Source organism: Egretta garzetta, unplaced genomic scaffold (assembly GCF_000687185.1).
Source record: "Egretta garzetta isolate BGI_Z169 unplaced genomic scaffold, ASM68718v1 scaffold62, whole genome shotgun sequence".
Classification (NCBI taxonomy): domain Eukaryota; kingdom Metazoa; phylum Chordata; class Aves; order Pelecaniformes; family Ardeidae; genus Egretta; species Egretta garzetta.
This window is the reverse complement of record NW_009258947.1, coordinates 2,603,356-2,627,223: the sequence shown is the minus strand read 5'-3', so window position 1 is coordinate 2,627,223 and position 23,868 is coordinate 2,603,356. Positions and strand designations below refer to the sequence as shown.

The following is a 23,868-nucleotide window of genomic DNA, read 5'->3' as shown; positions in this document are numbered from 1 at the left end:
ATTTCTATCTATTTATCAAATGTATATAATATACTTGTATTTATCAGATGAAAACAAGTCTTAAGGATTAGTTTAGAGAGACTGTGCTCAAAAAAGTACAACGCTTGGGAGAAGTACAGTAAGCAGCAGACACTGACATCTCTGGCTGAGGAAAGAAAAGGAAAAACAGAGGAGAGGAGAAGCCTTCACTCCATTCACTAGGCATTTCTTCTGTAAAATTTAATATCCAACTGAAAGACTACAGCTGCAATTTCTTAGAAGATAAACAAGTTTTGAGCATGAAGGTCCGTGCCCTTGTACAGCCAGTATTTACATCCTCAATATTCATTTTTAAAAGAGCAACATTGACACCTACTAAGACATCCTATCTTCTTTGGCTTTGGTGACTAGTATTTTTCCTGGAGAAAGGAATTTTTTTTTCCCCTACAATGCTGCAATTAATTCAATCATAGCTGTTCATTGCAGAAAAAAAACCCTGAATATCCTCTGGATTAAGGAATCGGACCTTTTTTTACCCTAAGTCTGCTTTCCCATTTTATTTCTTTCTCCTTTTCTCACTTTCTTTCCTATCACAAAAGTTTGCTTCAATAATTCACTTTACATTATGTTCTGAATTCCATGTAAATATCAGCATCTGTAGCTGGACTAAGTTCAATAGTACAATACTACAATTCAACAAAGTATGACAAAAGTTCACAGGAATTCATGCCTAAACAATGATTGAATCTTAGTGTGCTCACTCCTACAAACTTCTCAGTTGCCTCAGAGTAAGAACCTAGCAGCCCAGGGCCCCATGTTGGCTACTTTGTAAGAACAGAATTTTACAGTATATGCAATTAAAATCAATCAAACAAACAATAGAAAAAAAAAAAAAAAAAGAAGGTAGTCTTACAGTCCTACCCTAGCATTTTGAAGTTCTGAATGGGAAAAGAATTTACACAGCTTACACCATGTATTTATTATTCATTTGCTTACAGTGTTAGTTGAGTTTCCATTTAAATGTAAGCCACTGTCAAAGAGAGGTGATGAAGCTCCACTGCTGTGATCACTGGATGGTCCAGGGGAACCTGGAAATCATATAATCAAAAATAATTGCTTATGTTAAAAATATATTTATACATCAGGCAATATCTATTTCAGCTGTAAAACAGGAAGAATTTCTAATATAAATCACCAAACCAATCCAGCAGTACTACTTGCATTTTAGAATGACAGCCAATAAAATGGCCATATGCTCTACTTTCTGTCTAGAAAGAAAAAGATAGCTAGATGTCATTTTATAGAGGCTGTGCTCATGGAAACTACTTGCATGCTTAACCATTTGCAGGATTATGCCTTTTTTATTAAGAATGAGATATCCAAAACCAAGAAGGAAATTCAGTTACACAAATACCATTAATTTAATGAATACATCTCCTACTGAGTGTTGAAAGTCTCACCTTAGAGTATAACCATGGACTGTATTTATATAAACAAAGCTAATAAGAAAATCTCAGGCAAGTACTAACTGTACACATACATACACTTTATTAATGGATATATCTTTTTCTTAAAATGCCAATTACTTTCAAAAATGATGCACCTTCTCAAACTGAGAAATTAAAAGCAAACAGTCACTGAGAAATGTTGATACTATGTTAATATATTAAGATTACACAGTTATATTCTTCAAGATATCTCTTCCTTTAGCAGTTATGCACCATGACCCTGCCTTAGTAGTTAAAGTGACTCTAGGAAAGCTTAATACTTTTGCAACATACAGCAATGGAAACAGCACAAAGTCACACCAGTGTATAATTTTTGCTTAAATGTAAAATATTAACAGGTAGTACCAATAATATACAACTACTGTCAGACAGCACTTGGTCTTATCAATAAAGCACATAAAATCAATTTCACAGCGTTATATTAATCATCACTGAAAACTCATTTTTCCATTTGAAGAAGTCACCTGAAATTGCCTGTAAATCATTTCACATTAATAGGTCTGTCGAGGCTAACATCACAAAAGTCAAAAAGTCACTCTTAGTCATAAATTTTTGTATGTAACTACTCCACGTACCTGGAAGATTTAGTAAAACGGAACTTAATTCAACAAAAGCTCATTTTCTCCATAACAAATCTCTGTCAGGTAAGTGCTGAGGTCTCAGAATTATACCCTGAATTCTGAAGTTTCAGCATTTGGAGTCCTTTCTGTACAGTGTTAGATGATGCCAGCAGAAGGGACCATTATGCTTTGCTTGTATGGGTCTAACCCAAGTGCTGACTTCAGTAGCTGGCTTCTTTTGTACAGCAGACCACAAAAATCTATGTTCAGACTCACAGATGACCAAAGTGACTTGCTGGAACAGAAGATAATATTTATTTTTTTTTAAATAAAAATAAAGAAATGAAAAAGTTGGCATTAAATTCTCTACTGAAGAGTCTGCATGTTGGGGAATGCCACTTTGTCTAGCAGTAGACAACTATGAAAGGTCCATGAGTCAATCAAATTCTTAAAGTGGAATTTGCCAACTCTTCAGCAATATGAGCATATCAAAAGACATGAATTTGGGTATTTTCAAATCTCTAAATCCAGGTTTTACCATAATACAAAATACTACATTAGATTTTTTTTTTTTTTTAAAGTAGAGAAAACTGACACCTATTGCATGGGAAAGCTAAGAACAAAAGGTTAAGGAACAAATTTCCCTCCTCCCACAGTGTCCCTGCAGATTTTCTTTTCAGTTCAGCAGATTTCTCTGGTTTTCTGAGTCACAACAAACTACACAGCCTCACTCAGGCTACGTCACCTCCACCACTTGATTGCAAGCATATTCACAAGTTGTTTAGTTTGCTCACTCTCTGTTTTGCCTCACTCATGGACTAGTCCTTCATGGCCTCATTCAGCATTTTAGAAGCTCCCACTGTATATGCTCAACTGCTTCCATGGAAGGTGAAGAGCTTTTGTTTCTGCAGGGAGCTCTGTTTGCCTCCCCACATGGCAGCCCTAGAGGAATCAGGTAGTCTTTCCTCCCTGTTCTTAGAACAAAACACAGTATGTACACACACATGACATACATGACACAAAATATACTAACACAAAGTAAGTCCTGTATTATCTGCTGCTGTAGCCCTTGCCCGAGTAGATGAGACTCCAAATCAAGTGTTAGGTACCAGTCCTAACTCTGGAACATTAGTTTGAGAGAGTCTATCAGAACAAAGTGTTTACGTAAAACAAAACATCTGCTACAGGTAACACCCCCCTCCATGAACACAATACAGTATCCTGATGGGTTCTGATGCCAGAAAAATGGTACTTGGTATGTTGTGATATTTCCAGCATCATGATTGCCTAGCTGCCTCTTACCCCACCCAAATCATAGTTAGACAGCCAGCCTATGAGAAATGCAAACCTACACTATGACAGGCTTCACCTGTTTAATTTGCTTGTTCTCAGCTGGCATTTTTGTTCTCTTGAGAAGGCTGGGTCAGGAAGGGTCCTGTGGGAGAGGAGAAGATCTTTGCCTGATCTTTGTTTGAGCAATAGCTGAGTATGCTCAGAGAAAAAAACACTTAAACCACTGTAAGGAGAGAAGGGGTCAGAGGGAGAGAGAGAGAGAGAGCACAAGGATATAGGAGTCTGCAGTTCACAAAAGAGACTGAGACGCCCCTGGGGGTAGCAAGAAAAAGACAGGCAGAACTCTGAGGTGAGGGAAAGAAACTTTGCAAGGATCACAGGGGATTTTGCGGAGCTAGCAGTAACTCAGGAAATCACCAAGCTATCTATCTGACACGAAACCGAAAGCAAGAACTCATTTGCAGTGGTACAGGTTTATAAATCCTTTTATAGTCTTTTTGACAGAATCACTGAAATTTTTCAATTTAAAAAGTTAGGTATTCTACTACAGCCTGGATTTTATTTTTAACTTTAAAACCATTATGCTTGCTAGACCTGGAAAGGTCTCTATTACAGTTCTGGTAGAGTCCAATCAACTGGTGGTTGTTTACTTCAGTCAGTGAATTACACTAAATTTCTAAATAACAAAACTCCCAAAATGCAGGACAGCAGATCAATGTACGGCAAGTAGCCGACATGTTTTTATCCTTTACAATTTGTCTTATGATCAACATTGCCAAATGATAATGGAGACCTCTTGTATATAAATAAAATCTCATTTATCTAACTTGCTAATTATGTCATAGACAACCTCCAATAGACAAAAAGCCCATTCCAGAATAACCACAAGGTTAAAATCAAAGGAAGCACTTCTGGTGATTTTTAATTACACTTCAAGCTTTGCAACTTCAGAATATTCTGATAATTTGTTATAACTATCAAAATGAAAAATTCTGAAGAGAGTGTGTTTTAGTATAAAATGTCCTGAAGAGTCTTCCCAGAAGCAGTGAATCTTATCTAAAAGGGTCCTACAAGCCCTGCTCAACTCTGGGATGGGTAACGGACTTAGCTCCAGAGAATCCTTAATGACAATACCCAAGAGCTGATGCCATAATTGTTTTGTAACAGGCTAACAAATAACCATCATAGCCACTAATAACTTCCTGACCTAGCTCCAAAAAACCAAAATTCTTTTTTTTTGGGTTTCCAGAAATACAAATCTATCCTCTCTCTAGCTGACAGTGACCTTAGAGCAAACCACAGGCCATGGGATGAGGAATCATCCCAGCCATGGAGCCAGACAAACCACTGAAGCAGACAGTTAATGACCCTACTGGTCATGCTAAGTTATGATTCAGGACTGATAGTTTTTTGAGAAAGAAGTATTTGCCACATGCAAAATCATGCCAAGCATTCTGCAATATTTTATAAAACTGCTGATCAAATTCCTGTAGCAGAGAATATTTGCTTCCATAATTTATTTTACTATTATGGACGGTCTCATAATAGTCTAGTAAGGGCCAAGAGTCCCAAGTAGCTGTGAAAGAGACAAAGATCAATACTGGCATAGCACCCTGGGTTAGGGCCTCCTCCAAACACAGAAACAAGCAGTCCTTGTCTCGTCCTTAAGTGCCAGTTAACCAGTATCCATGTCTAAACCCATACCGAATCCTGTATTTGTTGTTCACAACGCATGAAAGAGTGAAGTAACCAGAAAAATGTGGGGAAAGAAGAGGGGGCAGATGTTACTTCTGATGATGTACTTACAAGAAATAGTAATAATACTGGTTAATAGGATGAGACAGTACAGTTGCATTTAAAGGGAACACACCACAGTACTAAAACTGCCAGAACAGCAGCTGATCTGACTGAATGCTTGAAGGTAGGGGACCATGTGCCTGAATCTTCTGGGATGCTAGCAAAGGCAAAGATACTTCAGATTTATGCATGTATGCACTTAAATCTTGCCTGCAGTGTGAGCTGGGAAGTCCTTTATTGCATAGTAGAATTGGTACTTAGCTTGTTATATGTGTCACTGATGCTTCATGACTGGAATTACCTTTTGTGCATGGGCTCGTGAAAAGCTCTTCTTGAAATGGGGTGCTTTGTCCCACCACTACTATTCTTCTTAACTTCAGTGTATGGCCCTAAACCAGATCCTTTTTCCATAAACTTCTACACATTATTTGCTTATTTCATTACCATGAGAATGAGTATTTATGTCAAGTCAGTTACCAAAGATAATCTCACTCACTGAGCTTGCTATCAGCTTGTATTGGATGGCTCCACAGAACATCCTGGAGAGAAGCAGGTGAGCTCTGTGCTGAGGTCCAGGTTCAGTTCAGACAAAGGGTAATTAAGTTCCTCAGCTGTTTGATCATACTTAGCAAGTCCTTTTGCTGAGCATGTGCTATATGACTGAAGGCATGGGATCATACATGGGACTGGGCAGGGTAGTATAATGCTTGCCAAAGATTTATCATGCTCTGAGTAAAGGATGCAGGTCTCATAAGCTGCCCCAAATGAGCAGTTTGTCTCCAAGATGCCTCCTTCATTTCAGAAGCATTGCTGCTCTGCTGTGCTTGTTGATAGTCTGTAATAGCTTGTATAAAATGGCAAACAGGTTTTCTTTGAACAACAGTAATCAGGGACAGACTCCAAATGGTGCTAGCTGGCCACAGGTCATGGAACAGACCCTTTGAAAGAGAATGGAGGTTTTTGGAAGATTAAAGCTCCTGATTTGAGTGTTCATGGAGGCTATTTACCTATAGAAGTTTGCACGCACCTCTGGTGACATGGAGAGAGAAGATGGTCTGGTCTCCCTGCTAATCACTCCTTTCTCTTTCCAGACACAGCACTTTGCCATGATGTCAGCTTCCCAGACAGGAATAGCTGCAGTGCCTCCTGGTGAGAAAGGCAATGTAGGAGTCAGCCAAGTTCCTCTTCTCTCCCATGATGTACCAAGAGGGCATCAATATTCCTGGTCCTGCATGAATTCCTTGGGAAGGTGGCAGCTGTCTCACACAGAGAGTGTACTGGGTGTAAGTGGCAAGGTCTTGGGTGGCGGGGTGGCTCCAGGGGTGGGAGATGGTCAGGTGCTTCCCTGTGCTGGACACAGTCGGTTCCAGCCAGATCCAACGGACACACTGCAGGGTACAGCTAGAGCCCCTCAGCCAAGCTGGTAGCGTCTCTGGGAAACTGTTTAAGAAAGGGCAAAATGCTAAACAGTGGAGAGAGGAGTGAGGAAAAAAGTGTGAGAAAATATCATGTGAACCTCAAGGTCACTGAAGAATGAGAGGGAGGAGGTGCTCCAGGCGTTGGAGCAGATTCCCCTGCAGGCCATGGAGGACCAGGTCAGAGCAGATACCCACCTGCAGCCCATGGAGGACCCCATGCTGGAGCAGGTGGATGTGCCCTGAAAGAAGCTCCAGCCTGTGGCGGACACAGGCTGGAGCAGATTTTTCCCAAAGAACTTCAGCCCATGGAGAGAACTCATGCTAGAGCAGTTTGTAAAGGACTGCAGCTGGTGGGAAGGTGTGAGAAGGAAAAAGTCAGAGAGGAAATGCTGTGCACTGACCCCAACCCCTCATTTGCAATCCCCCTGCACCACTTGCAGAGGAGGCGGAGGAGTCAGGCAGAGGAGTCGGGAATGAAGTTCAGCCTGGGAAAAGGCGTGTGTGTGTGTGTGTGTGTGTGTGTTTCAGTTTATTTGTCTTTGTTTCTCACTGCCTGAATCTATTTTAATATGAAATACATTTAACCAAGTTTCTGCAAGTTGAGTTTATTTTGCCCATGATGATAATTAATAAGCAATCTCCCTGTCTCTATCTTGACCCAAGAGCTTTTTCTTGCTATTTTCTCCCCCTTTTCTGCGTGAGGTGGGATAGCAAGAGAGAGGCTGGGTGGGAGTTTGGTTCTTAGCCAAGGTTAACCAACCACGAGTAATAGAGTCCAAGTGTGCATATGAAGTCAGTCAACAAGATGAGGTAAAATTGCTAGTAGAACTGTCATAGCCACAAATGAATATGGTCTACAACAAAGAAACTACTGGTAAGACCCTGCTAGCTTGCCAAAGTCACATCTAAGCTTGGATGCAGTCATCCCAGGCATTATAGATATTAGTCTATAGTTGTCTGATGACCTAGGATAGAAAACCTGAAGTTGTGTTATAAGGAACATTGATCAGACAAAGATCTGCAAATATAAATGTAACATTTCTGCAAATTTAGACTCAATTTTCAAATGGAAATGATATGCAGTAAGAACTGAAATAAAGGTTTTAGCATTAAATGTATAGTTCCACTTAGTGCAGGCCTGTCAAGTTTGTTTTTAATAAGTTTAAGAATCTAGATGAAAGGATACTATGATGAGAGCTAGACCTATGAGACCTATGATTCTGCTGAAATCAAGAAAACAAGTACATGGTTGAGCCCAACTTACCTAAATCACCCAAACAAGACATTTTAAATCCGTTTTGCTTAATTTGGAAAGAGAATGATAGAATCATAGAATGTTTTGGGTTGGAAGGGACCCCTAGAGATCATCTAGGCCAACCCCCCTGCAGTGAGCAGGGACACTGCTAACCAGATCAGGTTGCTCAGAGCCCTATCCAACCTGGCCTTGAATGCTTCCAGGGATGGGGCCTCCACTACATCTCTGGGCAACCTGTTCCAGTGTTTTACCACCCTCATTGTAAAGAATGTCTTCCTTATATCCAGTCTAGACCTACCCTACTTCAGTTTAAAACCATTACCCCTTGTCCTGTCACAGCTGGCCCTACTAAAAAGATTTTCCCCATCTTTCCTATAGACCCCCTTTAGGTACTGAAAGGCCACAATCAGGTCTCCACACAGCCTTCTTTTCTCCAGGCTGAACAAGCCCAACTCTCTCAGCCTGTCCTCATAGGAGAGGTGCTCCAGCCCTCGGGTCATTTTTGTAGCCCTCCTCTGGACCCACTCCAACAGGTCCATGTCCTTCTTGTGCTGAGGGCTCCAGAGCTGGATGCAGTATTACAGGTGAGGTCTCACCAGAGCAGAGTAGAGGGGCAGAATCACCTCCCTCGACCTGCTGGCCACGCTTCTCCTGATGCAGCCCAGAGTACGGTTGGCCTTCTGGGCTGCCAGAGCACATTGCTGGCTCATGTCCAGCTTTTCATCCACCAGCACCCCCAAGTCCCTCTTTCTTCCCCCAGCCTGTACTGATACTGGGGTTACCCCAGAATCATATGTAAGATAAAACTGGTGCAAAATAATTTAGTCTGATTAAGTTAGTTGATATGTACACTTTTCTACTTGCAACACTGATTTCAAGTGACTATCTTATTTATATTTGCTAACCCGAAGAACCAAAAATCCCCCTCATCTGCATTGCTCTTGAACAACTTACTATTGCTACTCTTAAACTACTCAGTTGTCACATCATAATTCTGCTCTCTGACAAAAATGATCAAAATATTGAAGTAATTTATGAAGTATGCACAATTAATGTTATCCATTTGTTTTGTAAGTGTCCTGAAAATGCCTTTCAGTGTGAATGTACGGTTCAAACGTTTGTAAACACTATTTCATTGTATTCAGGCAAAGCTTTTGCAGAAAAACTTTCAGATATCACCCATGATTGTACTGCATTTTAATGAGGTTTTCAGTTTTATTTTGCATAAACCATACAGAAGCAGTCATGCAGTATGCATTGGATTCTTATATGTTAAGCAATAAAGCACACACACAATTTTCTATTTCTTCCTGTAAAACACTCAAGGACTGAATTCCTATTTCTGTCACTGTCATCTTATTATGAGAATACTGCAAAGAGGAAAACAAATTACTCCTATCCGTTAATTTCCTCTTACCTAATGGGAGCTTTAAAAATGATGGAGCTTCCCTGAGGTACTGAACAGTGATGGTAACTTCATCGCCAGCATTTCGCAGTAGGTGCACCTGTCAGTGTGACAAATAACAGCTACTTTAAACCATAGAACCACCAGTCATGAAAAGCACATTACTTAACAATGAAATCAACATCTCTGTTGATCTGCAAGAAACTCAGTATGAACATTTCTGACTGGGAATGAATAATATCTTGAGGGTCAAGCCACACCAACAACGGGTAAGAGTATTGGACTCTTGGATCAACGGAATAACCTGAATAAATAATATGGTGGGCAACCTGATTTTATATACCAGCTGAACACAACTTCTACAAACAAATGCATTTTATAAAACTGGCATAGGGTATTAGTGAAATGTGTTTATGTAGATGTAATATATTAACTGTGTGTGTACACACAAATAGACACATAAACATATATTAATACATCATACATATCTAGATCCTAAGTATTTGGTTTGATTAATTTAGGTGACACATTATGCACATTTCTCTGTTTCAAATATAGTCTTGGTTTTTGCGACTGTCTTCATTATCTGTAAGTACCTAACCAGAAGGGAACACATATACACACACATATGTGTATAGACACATGTATTAAAACATCAGAATTTAATTAAAGGTGTAGCACACTACTGCGTAAGCAGATTTTTTGAATGTTGAACTTCAAATAAGATCTTTGACGGAACTCAATCCCTATTACAGGGCAGAAGTATTTCCCAGTTTCATATCCATGATACTCAGGAAACAGATACTGCATTTGGTTTGTTTGTGGCCTGCACGCAGGGTCTGCAGCCCTGATCTTGTTTGTCAGAAACAGATGCTAACACCTGTGGCCTCTAATCTGAGCACAACCACAGCATGCGTGTATCAAGCAGAAAAGTAACTAATCACAGCCAACCAACTCCTGTAGATGTATCCACTGGTCTAATGTTGTAGTTGGAGGAAGCTGGTGCTTGTGTTGCTTTAGACCACTATTTTAGCACGACACCAAACTGGCCAACATCATGAGATGCAGGATTACCTCAAACATTGTAACTCTTCCTCTTGTGCACCCAAAATAATGCTTTCACCAGTGCAGCTTAAGCAAGTTTCCCAGAAAGGACCTGTATTTCCATTCAAGTTCTTCTTTCCTGATGGACAGAATCCCCCCTCCCCCAGGGCCCCATTGCTCTGCTCTTCTTGTTCTCTACTTAAGCATTTTAACTTTGTTTTTCACAGGCTCAATCCACATTTAAATTATTTACTACCAAAAATACAACAGCTAGTGCTATTACTCACCCCCAGTACTCTGATATGAGGTCTTCTACTCAAGTCAAAGATTTTGTGGACAACTGACTACAAGAGAACCTGAGGTCTCACTGTGGAAAAAAACACTGTGGAAAAAACCATAATGATCTTTGATTTACGTCTAAACCCTCTCAGGATGATCACAGTAGGAATAACCAGGAACTAAAGCACAGCAAAATTAGAATGTTTCTTTAAGGTTCTACAAGAGTGTGTCAGGACTGCAAAGCAAATCAATGTGTCTTGAATTCTAATGTATAAGAACAACTATGTCTCCTGAAATCCTCCACCTTATTTCCTGCAATATTTTAGACATTATTTATCACTTTCTAAGGACTGAAGATGATTGGTACCTCTGCTACTCCTACCTACTCTTACAAAGATAGTTCTTCCCTTTATCTGCAAACTCTTGTACATACACAATATATAAGATACATTTATAACAACCTATTTGATATATATAAAGATCTATTTTATAGATATTAAAATAGACTAACATATGAAAAACTTTTAGTCAAGATTCAGCTATCATATTATTCTTAAATATTTCTGAAATTCTGCAGTAACTGGATGCTTTGTTTTAAATTTAGCACATGATTTAAAGATTCTGGATTTCTACGTTGTCTTTAATCATAAGTTCTAGGTTATCTTTAAGTGAGGTAAAGCTCAATAGTTTAAATTTATTTAAACTAAATTAAACCAGAATAGAATTAGAATATTACAACAAAATGTTTTGTGCATTTTGACTAGCTACTTTGCACAAAATTCTCAGAAACTCATGAAACCTATGTCAACTCACATAAACCATTCCTTGAAAGCAATACTTTATTAGGGTATTTAAACAGATCTATCATCACATAATATTTGGATGCACCAACAAGATTCAGAATGAATACTCCTGAATATAGTTCTGTTCTGGAATACATCCAGAATTAGTTGAATGGATCTAAAAAAAAGCACGTCTTATAGACCTTCACTGTCATTCTGCCATACATAGCTGAGCTACATATATATATATACACACATATCTATACATATACACACACACATATACAGGTCATGCTTGCTTTGGTCAAAAGCTGAAACAGACTCGTATAATAGTCATATTGGACCATATGTGAAAACATAGTTCAGACATCTCTACTAAAATTTGTATGTATTTCATATATATGGATATCTCTATATCAACTGATCTAGAGATAAAAAAGGTCTATGATAAAAATTGAAGAAACTGTCAGTATATCCTTGCATATGTTTAAATTAGACTGCAGTCACTTTTCAGTCTTGGGTTGATGAATTTGTCTTCCCAAACTTCATTAATATCTGCATTAGGCCTTGAAATGAATTGGTGTTTTCCTCCTAGCCCAGCCACACCACCTAATGAGTTTGCACTATTTATGCTGAACTACATTGCAATGGAGCCTTCACAACTACATCAAACACTTTTAAATGAAGGAGTGAAGTTGAGCCTCAGAAAAGGGGTGAGAAGAAGCTGTTGGTTCAATTTTTTTTGCCTCTGTTTCTCACTACCCAAATCTATTTTAATTGGCAATAAAATGAATTAATTTTCCCCAAGTCTATTTTGCCTGTGATGGTAATTGGTAAGCAATCTCCCTGTCTGTAACTTGACCAACGAGCTTTTTCATCCATTTTTCTCCCCCTCTCCTATTGAGGAGGAAGAGTGATATGGCTATGTGGCCATTTGCCTGCTGGCTAAGGCTGACCCACCACCACAGATTTGAGAAAGTTTAAAAAAAGAAAAATATAAAAAAAATAAAGGAAGAAGTACAGCAATGCTACCCATGTAGTCTAGGTTCAGTGAATCCAGCCTGGGTGCAACAATGCCAAAAAGGTGATACAGTAGGAAGGGAAAAGGACACCCACTGTGTTCCCTTCCACAGAAAAAATGTCAGAAAGTCACTATCAGGGTAGGAGGAGGTCAGAGTTGGCAAAAAATACAAGACGGCGTTATCGAATACTGCTGTATCTTGTGATATCATTTTACTTGTCGTTGTGTGCTAAATATATTAGTAATGCTGACTTAAGCTTATGGTGTAGTGTAGTGACTTTGGAATAACAAGGAAAAAATTTAACTTCCTAAAACATAGAAACATTTTGAAGAAAACTTTCAAACACAGCATAAGAACTATGTTTCCTCTTAATTAAGCAAAGATTGTTTGCACCAAACATTTATATTTGTCAAGAGATGAGAGGAGACAGCATGACATATTTACTGCCTAATGTACTTTTGGAAGATCTCAGTCAAATATTACGAAGATATATTCAATCCAAAAAATGTGTGGAATAAGACAAAAGAGTAGATTAAAACTGCTGCACAGGGTGAAATACGATTTTTATTTCAAATGTTATTTTGAAAAGGAAAGAACTCTAATATTAATGCTTTGGTTTAAAATTACCAAGAAGTAATATCTTAAAAGATACTCATACTGTATCATACTCTCCTGGAGCTACTTTGTATTCTTAGGCAGTGTCTGAAGAGTTGGTAGCATTGAACCACATACATACTACGACAAAAAAAAAATCAATTCCAGTGCTCACAAGAAGGTATTAACAGTATAGAAGGTCACTAACTAATGCACTGCTCTCTGGTGCTGAAGCTTTTGCACAAGTCCACTAAGTCCAAAAAGACAAAACCAGTAGCTTTGGAGTAACATTCACTGTTGCACTGTTGCCTTACTGTAGTATTAATAGGAAAGGAGAATTGTAAAAGTGTTTTTTTTAAATAGTTGATTAAGTACATTTACTGCAGCTAACTGTATGCTGTATGCACTTACTTGTGTGCTCATATGTATGAAGGAGAAAAGGGCATCAAAGGAAATGCTTGCTTTTCACGCTGGCTCTAATTTGCAGATTTTGCATATACCTAAGTGTATTCATCAAGGAGGGTTTATTATGCTTTTCACGTGCATTTCTCAAGAACAGAACAGAGTTTCTAGATCTCAGTTAGCTAACTACAGTCCAGAGTTATGACATATTTTATGAAAACCAAATGACCTTTGTTGCCTCATTTTTACTGTGCAACACCAATTTTAGGGAAATCCTATGTACCTAGCTCAGGCAGGCAAGTCAACGGCACAATTCATTGGTGATGTGAATGCTTTTAAAATTCTGCTCCCTCGTGTTTAACTGTGGCTTGCTCTAAACATTCAAACATACCTGATCATTAATAGTCACACTGCTCAGAGTTTAGACAGGGTTTTGGCTGTTTGAATCTGTTTCTGTCTTGTTATAGATCAGAACTGTAACAGCAATTAAAATTGAAAAGAAGAATGACTTTGATGAATGAATTCACCCATATGACCCTTTAGCTAAGATCTGAAGGACGGCAGAAGTCACATCATTTAACTTTGGCCATTCAAAAGATTAAACTCTAAAGTATTTGTCAATATTTTTTCTAGAAATCAGTAAAGATCTCAGGATAAAAAAGAATCATCACCTGCAGGTGTCTATCGCTAAATAAGAAGAGCCTAAATGATAGCCTGACACTTTAAATATCTGAAGTTAAATGAAATGAAACCTATCTTGCATCTATAGATGAAAATTTAAGATTAAACACCTAACCCAGACTAAAAGTCTGAAGCAAAATTCTGAAGTGAAAGGAACTGAATCTCCTGATGAATGTCTGATCTTGAAGTAGATGCATTTTGTAAATAAACGACTTGAAATTCACATGAAGTGCAAATCTTGGGCTTGACAAGTACCTGGGTGGAAGATGATGTACAAGCCTGTAATGCAGCAGGCAAACAACCAAGAAGTTGTTTTAAAACATATGCAGAGAATTAGATCATAACATATAATAGTAAAAAACCCAATGAAACCTAGAGAACTAAAAGTTTTTAAAAATTCTTAAACTCTCAGAATGAAAAAGGAACAATAGTACTTAATACTTAAAATGCCTCTTAGACTAAAGCATGTTTGGAAGCTTTTTGGAAACTTGATGGCTTCAGCTCAACCCATATAAGTAGAACTGAAAAATCTAATATCCTGCTTTTATGACTATAAGTAGGCGAGGAAGATGGCTGAAAAACAGAGACCTCAGAGTACAAGTAGTCTTTAAAATGACAAGGGAAGAAAAGTGGCTTTAAAAAAAAAAGTTTATACAATTAAAATTGGATTGCAAACAGTATTGGAAAAGCATGAAGCAGAATTAAGTTAGTTTATGAAATAATGATTTCTTGACACTTGTCTCTTTTCCAGTGGTCAGTTATGAAGTGGTTTCCAATACATACTTCTGATTCTCATCTTCCTTAGATTTGCAGTATTCAATGAACAGTACTCTTTGCCTTAGTGCTTAATTGGCTATTCCAAAATAAGCATTTGTGTCTGAACAATTTATACAAATACGCTAGGGAAATGACAGTCAATTTATTAATTCTGCAGTGACTTGCAACACTCTTCCAGTCTTTCCGTTTTCACTTAGGTATCTTATCCTATAATTAGAACTAAAATTATTTTTACAGAAATATATCATAGATATCCTGCATAATTATATATGATGATTCAGATAACTTTTCCTTATACTTCTTTGCTTTACCAGTACTATTCTTTGACATTGGTGTATGTGCCTGAAGAGATCTGTAGCTTTCATAGTCATTGAGCAAATCACAGAATGAATTATGCAGCTTGGTATAATATTGCTAAAGAGTCAACCCACTCCTTTTTTGAAAATCTGTCCATGCCATACATATTAGTAGCATCTTGTGGGTTTATTTCCTCAGATTGTGATGAATAATTTGCTTAAATGATTAGGTTTCTATATGACTACCAGAAGATAATACGCATATATATATATATATATCCGGAATCCGGCTGGGCAGGAAGAGGCGGCGGTGATGATGGACTTCTCTGAGTCACAGGCAGTGGCCACCAGCCCCGTGCGCAGCTCACGCTGGGGTGATGCCTTCAGGTCCAGCCCCAGCTGGGACCTGCCCCCCTTCGAGGATGAGTCTGAAGGGCTCCTGGGGACCAAGGGGCTCCTCGAAGAGGAGGAAGAAGGGGAAGAACAGAGAGAGTCTGGTGGTGAACTATGAGGATCTGGCAGCCCAGGAACATGTCCTTGTCTACTTTCTGCCTGAGGCCCCAGCAGAAATGCTGAAGATTCTATATTTAAAGAAGAGTATATATTTAAAAGAAAAACATATTTCTGTTTCACTCTGGTCTGTTCCTATTATGATATGAAAAAGTAGTTTTGTGACAGATCCTTACTGTAATCTTCTGTAACCTGTCTTTGTAAGTGGATCGAGTTCTCTTCCTTTTCTGCAAACTGAGCCTTGGAATATTGTAATTAACAATTTCAGAAAGCCATCAGTAGCCTGCAGAAAATAGGTATATACCCAAACATACAGATACACATAAGAAAAGCTATAAAGTAGGTAATCATTACCATGACTGATTAATTAGTGGACTCTTACCTCTGTTGTTTATTCTACAATTTTTATCTGATCATTAGATGAATGCTTACATTACTACAATTTTGAGAAATTTTATTTTACCTGTCATTTTGCAAATATATAATACAGTCTTCATTTTAATGAACTAAAATTTTAAAGGTGAGACAAAGCATGGGAGAAAAGTGGTGAAGTAAAAAATTATTTTTATGAAGTAGTTTCCATCCAGAATGTTGTCACTGCTACAACATAGCAATAATAATGACACAGTACTGCACTTGTTACTGATACCACCCATCGATAAAATTATTGTACTCTCATCCCTCTACTGAAATGTAAAGCCCTCAAACAGCAAAAAAGAGACAGAGCTGACCAGCACCATACAAGTATGGACACGTCAAAATTTTCTAATTACTCAGAAAAATACAGAGAATACTGCTGAATTTTCCAAGGATGCTATTAACGATCACTTCCAAAGTGATCCAGAATGATGGCATGACTGCAGACACAGGAAAGTTAACTGCAGGGTAACAAAGGGAAAGATGGCCCTTATTGGGAATGGGTTTTCAACAAGCCAACACATATATTTTATATTATTATGAATGAGTAATACAGATTATTAAATTATGAGCCCCATGCAAACTTCATAGTTAAAACCAGCACTTGCATACCACTGAACTGGGCTTGCTATACAGTTACTGATCAGAGGTAGAAGAGACTGGAAAATCTTCCTGAAGTGATCAATTTTCTTGAATAAAATGCAGAGATTTTACACTTCAGAAGAAACAACAGGAAGACAGAAAAGAAAGATCTTTGGTAGGCAGGCAGCAATTCTCCAGCTTGGGCTGCATGTGTATTTTGTCAGGTATATCTTACTGGGACAGGTGTCAGTAAGTAGGTGAAACATTTAGACCTCTGTGAACGAGATTTCTGGCACACACATGAGCTCTGCACCCAAATCACACTGCTGCTCCACTCCTAGCTACAATCTAGGGGCTTTCTCATTACATTCTTGTGCTTCCTAAGGAACTGGTGTTCACAGCAAGCTTTCACCACAGGTCAGAAGGAACAGCTCCCTCTATGGCTAGAGTTATATAAAAAACTACCAAGTATAGTAGAACTGCACTATACACTAAGAGAAGGCATGAAGTCTTTTGATTGTCAAAGAATAAGATATAAATTCAGAGGCAGAAAAGGTATTAAGTGGAGACAAACACACAGAAAAGTAGAGCAGAAGAGGGACCGGTGCTTTTCCCATTTCTCCTTGTGCTTGGTTTTCGTTTTTTTTCTCCTAATATATTCACATGGATTTGCTACCATTCACGTCTTGCCAATCAGTCCCTTCAGCTGGATGAATATCTGAGGAGTCCCCGTCATGGTGGATATGTAACAGCAATTGGTATGTATGTCCCAGACTGGGCACTGAAACAGTAGAGAATCTGCATCTTCCCATTAAAAAATAAAACATACTATTCTTTGAGAAACAAAGTCCTACTAATTGTCACATTAAAAATGTCCCCTCCCTATTATATTATATATCTACCTCCCTATTATATTATATATACCTGCCATCGTCCACTAGCAATGGTATGAAATGATGATGAAAATATTATATATTACCTACCTATCAAGACAATGCAGCTTATGGAAATTTTCACAGATTTCAATTAAACTGCAATTTCTCTTAGTTCACTCAGTTAGCATTTTTCTCTTATTTTTGCTTACAAATACAGTAAAAGGTGTTTTTAACCACAAAGCTTCATTATTCATTTAAACAAATAACACTGCTCCTATATGATATAATTACCAGGAATTACAAACAAAAAGGAAATTATTTAAATGTTTTTTTCATTATTTTGTACACTTTTTTTCTAATTAATTACACACTTTAGTCTGTGTTTCACTTCAAAACAATGCTTACACACGTCTGATATATGAAAGACATGATACATATTGTGCACTGGAAAATACATTCTGAGCAAAATCAGCTGTTCCCTGAAGCAATGGAAATTTAAATAAATTCGCTTAAGGCTAACTATTACCTGAAGCATGAAGACCCATCCCTGAGAAAGTAATTCTGCCATCCTTCAAAGAATTCCAAGAATGTCAGAGCATTACAGGGACTTGTCTCTGGAAATTCAGGTCAGTTATCAATGGGCTATAATTGAAAAGAGTTCAAAGCCACAGAACTCATAATTTTAGAATAAGCAGTATGTTTTATTGCTCATCTACTGTTAATACAGTACTTGTAAGAAGAAATAATTATCCCAGATCTCAAAAAATCTCAACAGACAGAAATGGCCAAATTACCAGAAAACAAACATACAATTCTTGGATTGAAACTTTATTGAATCATTACTGACGCATCTGGTATGTCAGTATCAAAGTGCCACTTCTAGTTAAAATACACATACGCATATCTGACTGACTGTGATTGGAAATGTGTATGTTTAAGTGGAATCAGAATCTGTAGAAATGCAAATATTTCTATCCCAAATGCAGCCCTTTTCAAGCAAACAAATTGAAGCAGTCTATCCCTGCAGGTTCATATTCTTCAAATATATTTGAAAATATTTCTAGATGATAGTTAAGTGGTTGTGTTTATACAAACTCCAGTTGGCACAGATTGAACTAAAAAGACAAAATGCAGGTTTTCATGTAGCCACTACTGTTCCAATTTTCTTTGTCAGTGTTTGCTTGTATTCATAACATACTTGCAGAGTTCTCAGAAAAGATTTTATCTGACTAGAAGTGCCTCTGAGGAGAGCTATCAGTCAGAAAACCTGCCATCGTCCACTAGCAATGGTATGAAATGATGATGAAAGTAATTTCAGTTGAACGATAGACAATATTAATTGAAGGCTGTCTTGTGCTACCAAGTGCAAAAGCTAAACCAGAAGCTTTTGAAGTTATTAAAGCCAGCAGGTCCTAGGCTGCATTCTCTGGTTTAGAAATTATTGACAATTTGAGCACTACTTCCTTTTCTTACAGCAAACTTTTCCACAATGACGCTTTTGTACTAAGTCTTCCTAGTCTAATAGACGTTTCACAGACATGTTAGTGTAAGAAGAACCGAGAACTCCTTTTGGTGTCTACACATTCTCTGCTGAAGTAAGTACAAGATAGAAGTCCTAGACCTATGGACTGATCAGATCCACAGACTGCCCTTCACTTTGGATCAAGCATAGAATACATTTGTAATCATCTGTATATTCACCATTTCGAGGTTAAATACCTGGGGCACCTAGAAAATAAAAAAAAAAACATTCCTCTTTCACACCAAAATTCTTACAGCATGTAGAAGAACATAACAGGATAATAGGAATACCTATGGACAAAATTCAGCTCTATTTCATAGTAATAGTACTCCTGTATGTCAACCTTTAATGGTTTTGTTTCCACAGTTTGCCAAGCATGAAAGTGCTACTATCACCATAAAACAGCAGATCATCTGCAATATTCAGTGTGCATTAGAAAGAAATTTGTGTTAGGCAAAGTCCCATACCTGAACTTTCTGCACACTATCTCAGGACCCCAGCCCATGATTCCTTGCAATTTGCTACTGTACAGGCTAGTATTTATTCAGCACATGTCACCCTAAAGTATATTCCTTTATTCAATACTACATATTGCCTGTTCTGGAAAAAATCATTCCAGTTGATGAGGAGAACATCACACAAATCTCACTGAAATGTTACAGTCTTCTGAGAATCAGTTTCTCTTCCCCCAGAGTACTGATTGCAGCTAGAGCAATATTTGTTCAAATACAGGGCTATACTTTCTTCTATTATACTTTCTGCTGTCTAATACTATACTAGACAGAAAACAACAATAGTAAAAAACCTTTTGATTTCCCGATCCAGTTCTTTAATAGTTTTGATGCAATGTGCTAGCTTATTTGCCATATGAAGTGTATGAATACACTCCTGCACAAAAAGTGTTTTATCTGCTATCTAGAATAAGGAACAAGAGTAGGTGCCATCATCCAGCCCCAATTCAGTGGCTGAACCAATGTACCTGTAAAAATTAGTGACAGCTGTAAAACGGGTTCCCTTGTTTAGATCACACTCCTTTTGATTCAATGACTTTTTGAAGAGAAACAATGCTTATATATTGTACTGTATGCTCATACATTAATCTCAAAGGAGTTTATTAGTTTTCTTTGTGATCAGAAATACAAACTTATTAATGAGTTAGTTTTATGTGGGTGTAAGTCCTCTATATAACTTACATTTTCCTCACCATTTCAGGAAATTTACAAAATGCAAAATAACTGAGTTTAAGTCTAATATTTTACAAACAAATTTATTTAATTAATCTATTCAGTATCACAAGGGTGTATGCTAAGTCGTTATTAGCTTGCAGCATGGTCCTCTTAATAACATTGAGCTAGAGTATTTAGTGCTCCACAGCTCTTTATGCCCTGACGAAATATGGAGGGTCACCCAATATAAGGCAGTGAATTAGTCAAAAGCACAAAAAAGTTGTTTAGATAGGCAAAGGAAGGTGGGAGAGGAAGAAATGAGAAAGAGAGGACACAGCTTCAGAGAAGCTAGCTCAATCAGAGTGGAAACCAAGCAGAGTGACCAAAATGGAAGACATAGACTAGTTTGTGCACAGATGTAAGGGTCAAAGGAAGCAAGAGTGGACAGGTCTTCCTAGCAATGGTCAGGGATAAAAAGGGACATCATACAGCACTGTTGATAAATCTATCAAGTCCTATTTCAAAACCATGTACTTTCTTTTCCTACCAGCCCTTTCGAAGACCCTCCAGATTTATCCATGGATAATTTACACCTGTTTGTTCTTATTCCAATGCTCTCCTTCAGCTTAAATATTTGGTGTCCTTCCATAGTGCTCAGTTTTATAAAGGTGGGAGGAAGACATGGAAGAAAGACTCCCTTCATTTATGACTAAAGAGGCTAGTATAATTTGTTATAAATCCTTTGTAGGTCTTCCAATGTTTATAAATTAAATAACTATAAAATGAAAAGGGTTAAAAGAGGCACAGATTTTTAAAAATCTTATCTCCTTTTACCTTTAGGAATTACTGCTTAAAATTGTAGCTGTCCAGCCGCACTCTCTGTGTGCTTTGTCTAAGAAGTGCTACATTTTGTATCCATAACTTAACAAAGGCTATGATTCTTCCTATAGCTCCTTTGTGCCAGGTAGCTGAATTCTTCCATCGTTTTAATTATAGTAATTCTGCTTTTGTGCTCAAAAATGATGCACAACACCAGAGCACTTGCTGCTTCTGTGACCCATGGAAATAAGTGATTGTGAAATAGATGGGGGGTAAAATAGTAGTACTGAAATCCGAACTACTTAACTGTGGATGCTTTCTTAACATGTTTAGAGCTTGAAAGAAAGTCGATTGCCACAAGTAAATTACAAAAATTATGTCATATTTTTAAGTATACATTTAACAGAGGTACCATAACGTGTTACTCCATTTTTTTAAAATATTTCTCTGAAATTTTGCTATCCTTTACAAAAGCATGATAAAGGTGCAAAAGGGTGCAAATTTAAATGGCAAAGAATGTGTTTTAAAGCACGTGAGCTTTATCATTTGCATGTAAAAGACACTGGAGACCAAAAGTATACTATAACCTTCTTTGTAATGAGGAATGCTTCCAGGTGCACTCAGTGATGAAATAATCACATTTCTTAGAGCATCTGGAAACAGTGGGATTGAATTGTACATCCCACAAAATTTTGAAGTTATACTATACCTTGTTGATTTTATGTAGCTTTATTTTTATGCAGTACCGGGATAGAGAATACTTATGACAAATTAGCACCTGGAGAAATGAAATTAAACTCAGATCTTTTTCATCTAAGCAAGGTGAAAACCACTTTTTAATTATTTGTCTCACTGTCATGATAACAGGGCTGCTGTTCTACTATGACCAAATCCCCAAGAAAATAGATGAGAAAAATTCTATAGGGTAACTGAAAGAATAGGAAGACCAGGAAAAGCAGAACTTCCCCCCTGCACTCTAATGTCACAAATTAGCATTCTTGCTATTAATATTTTTTTTCCCCTCTTTCTGTTACTACCCACCTACATAGCAGCAGAACATTTTCTAAAATACATGGTCTTAACTAATGAAAACAACTACATTAAACCCATTAATAAATGCTCCCCCAAAAGAGTTTGTTCACTTCTTCCAGTTCCTGCATCAGTTCCTTGATGCACACAGCTGTTGAGCAGCTATCTACTCACCGTAACAGGTATTTGCTGTCCACGTAATAGATGACTAAAGCATTCTTTTGGGACTGGCTGACACGAAGATAAAGGAACTCTGTGAGAACTACCAGGATGAAATTAAGAAAGTAAAATCTTCAGAATTTTGATATGTTTTTTGGTTTCGTCTCTCTAGTCCTAAAAATATAATACAGTGCTTTAATGAAACAGAAACTTATTTAATGTTTCATGGTTAAAGAGTTTCTTCATGAAAGCTTATTTAAAGAAATATTGCATTTTCTCATACAGCTGTATCTGAAAACTGCATTGTGTTTGAAAGTGACTTACAAATCTACATGCCTTGCTTTGGCTGATCCAAAATGCGTGTCTCCTAATAATGGGGAAAGCAAGCGGTCAGGGTCTGAGATCATTTCAGCAAATTCCCTCTCAATAATATTTAGGGCTGAGGGACTCTACCCATGTTGTTTCTGTTCATAAGTCTGTGTGTAACTGGAGACAGCCTCTTAGCCGGAGCACATCAAAAACTTATGCTGGTCAAGATATGATCCCTTTATTCCATGCCCCAAATTGACCTTTTAAAGAAATAATGCTAACAGCAACATTTTGGGAAGACAATACACCTAGTCACAAACTAAATAAATCATATTTCATACACAGAAACTAGTCATAGAAAAGTTGATAGGTAAAAACCTCTAAATTTATTTTCCAATATCCAATGACAATGTAGGTCAGTGTTGGAAATCAGCTACAGCAAAAAATACAATATGCTAAAGGTTTTGGCTTTGTTCTATTCAACCCCCTTTTTATTTTAAATTTTTTGAGGAAACAACTATGAAACTACCTAAGAAGAAAATTCAGAGAATGCTCAAACTATCTTCAAAAGATTAAAAGCATTTCACATAAAAAATACTTTGGAAAAAATAAAGGGTGACTCGGCAGGTACCTGTATGGATGGACCCCCCTGAGTTATTTCAAAGCATAGCCCTGCCAAGTTGTTATTGAGAAATCTCCACCATTTTCCCCTTCACAGTCCTGAGGGATATGGGCCAGGTAAAGAGTAAATTTAGGACCCCGAAGTTTAGGAAAGCTCTTCAATGAGTTAGTCAGTAGGACCCCTTGGGAAACTGCCCTCAGGGAAAAGGGAGCAGAACGGACCTGGCAGATCTTTAAGGACAATTTCCATAGCATGCAAGAGGTTGCAGTCCCGAGGTGTAAGAAATCAGGAACGGAAGGCAAGAGACAGGCATGGATGAGTCAAGACCTGCTGGTCAAACCACAGGGGAAAAAGGAAATGCACAGGCAGTGGAAGCAGGGACAGAAATCCTGGGAATAGTATAGGGATGCTGCCCAGTTATGTAGGGATGGGGTCAGGAAGGCCAAGGCACAGCTGAAGCTGAACTTGGCAAGGGATGCAAAGAATAATAGTAAGAGCTTCTACAGGTAGGTCAGCCAGAAAAGGAAGGTTAAAGAAAGTGTACCTGCTCCCCCCTGATGAGCAAGACTGGCAAACAGGTAAAAATGGATGAGGAGAAGGCTGCCAGATGGAGGCTACCCATAATAACCCCACTTCCCTCAGCCGCTCCTTGTATAACTTGTGTTCCAGACCCCTCACCAGCTTGGTTGCTCTCCTCTGGACATGTTCCAGCAATGCAACATCTTTCTTGTAGTGAGGGGCCCAAAACTGAACACAGTATTCAAGG

At 37.9% G+C, this 23,868-nt stretch overlaps 1 protein-coding gene across 1 annotated transcript in view; it reads right to left on the bottom strand.

Moving 5' to 3' along the window:
* Nucleotides 1-23,868, bottom strand: part of SNTG2 (syntrophin gamma 2) — a 185,131-nt gene that overhangs the window by 97,014 nt on the left and 64,249 nt on the right. The window contains exons 9-10 of the mRNA XM_035889921.1: nt 9,228-9,315; nt 976-1,067 (exon numbers count right to left, since the gene is read on the bottom strand). Coding sequence (XP_035745814.1) covers nt 976-1,067; nt 9,228-9,315 — 180 coding nt within the window. The remainder of the gene's footprint in view (nt 1-975; nt 1,068-9,227; nt 9,316-23,868) is intronic.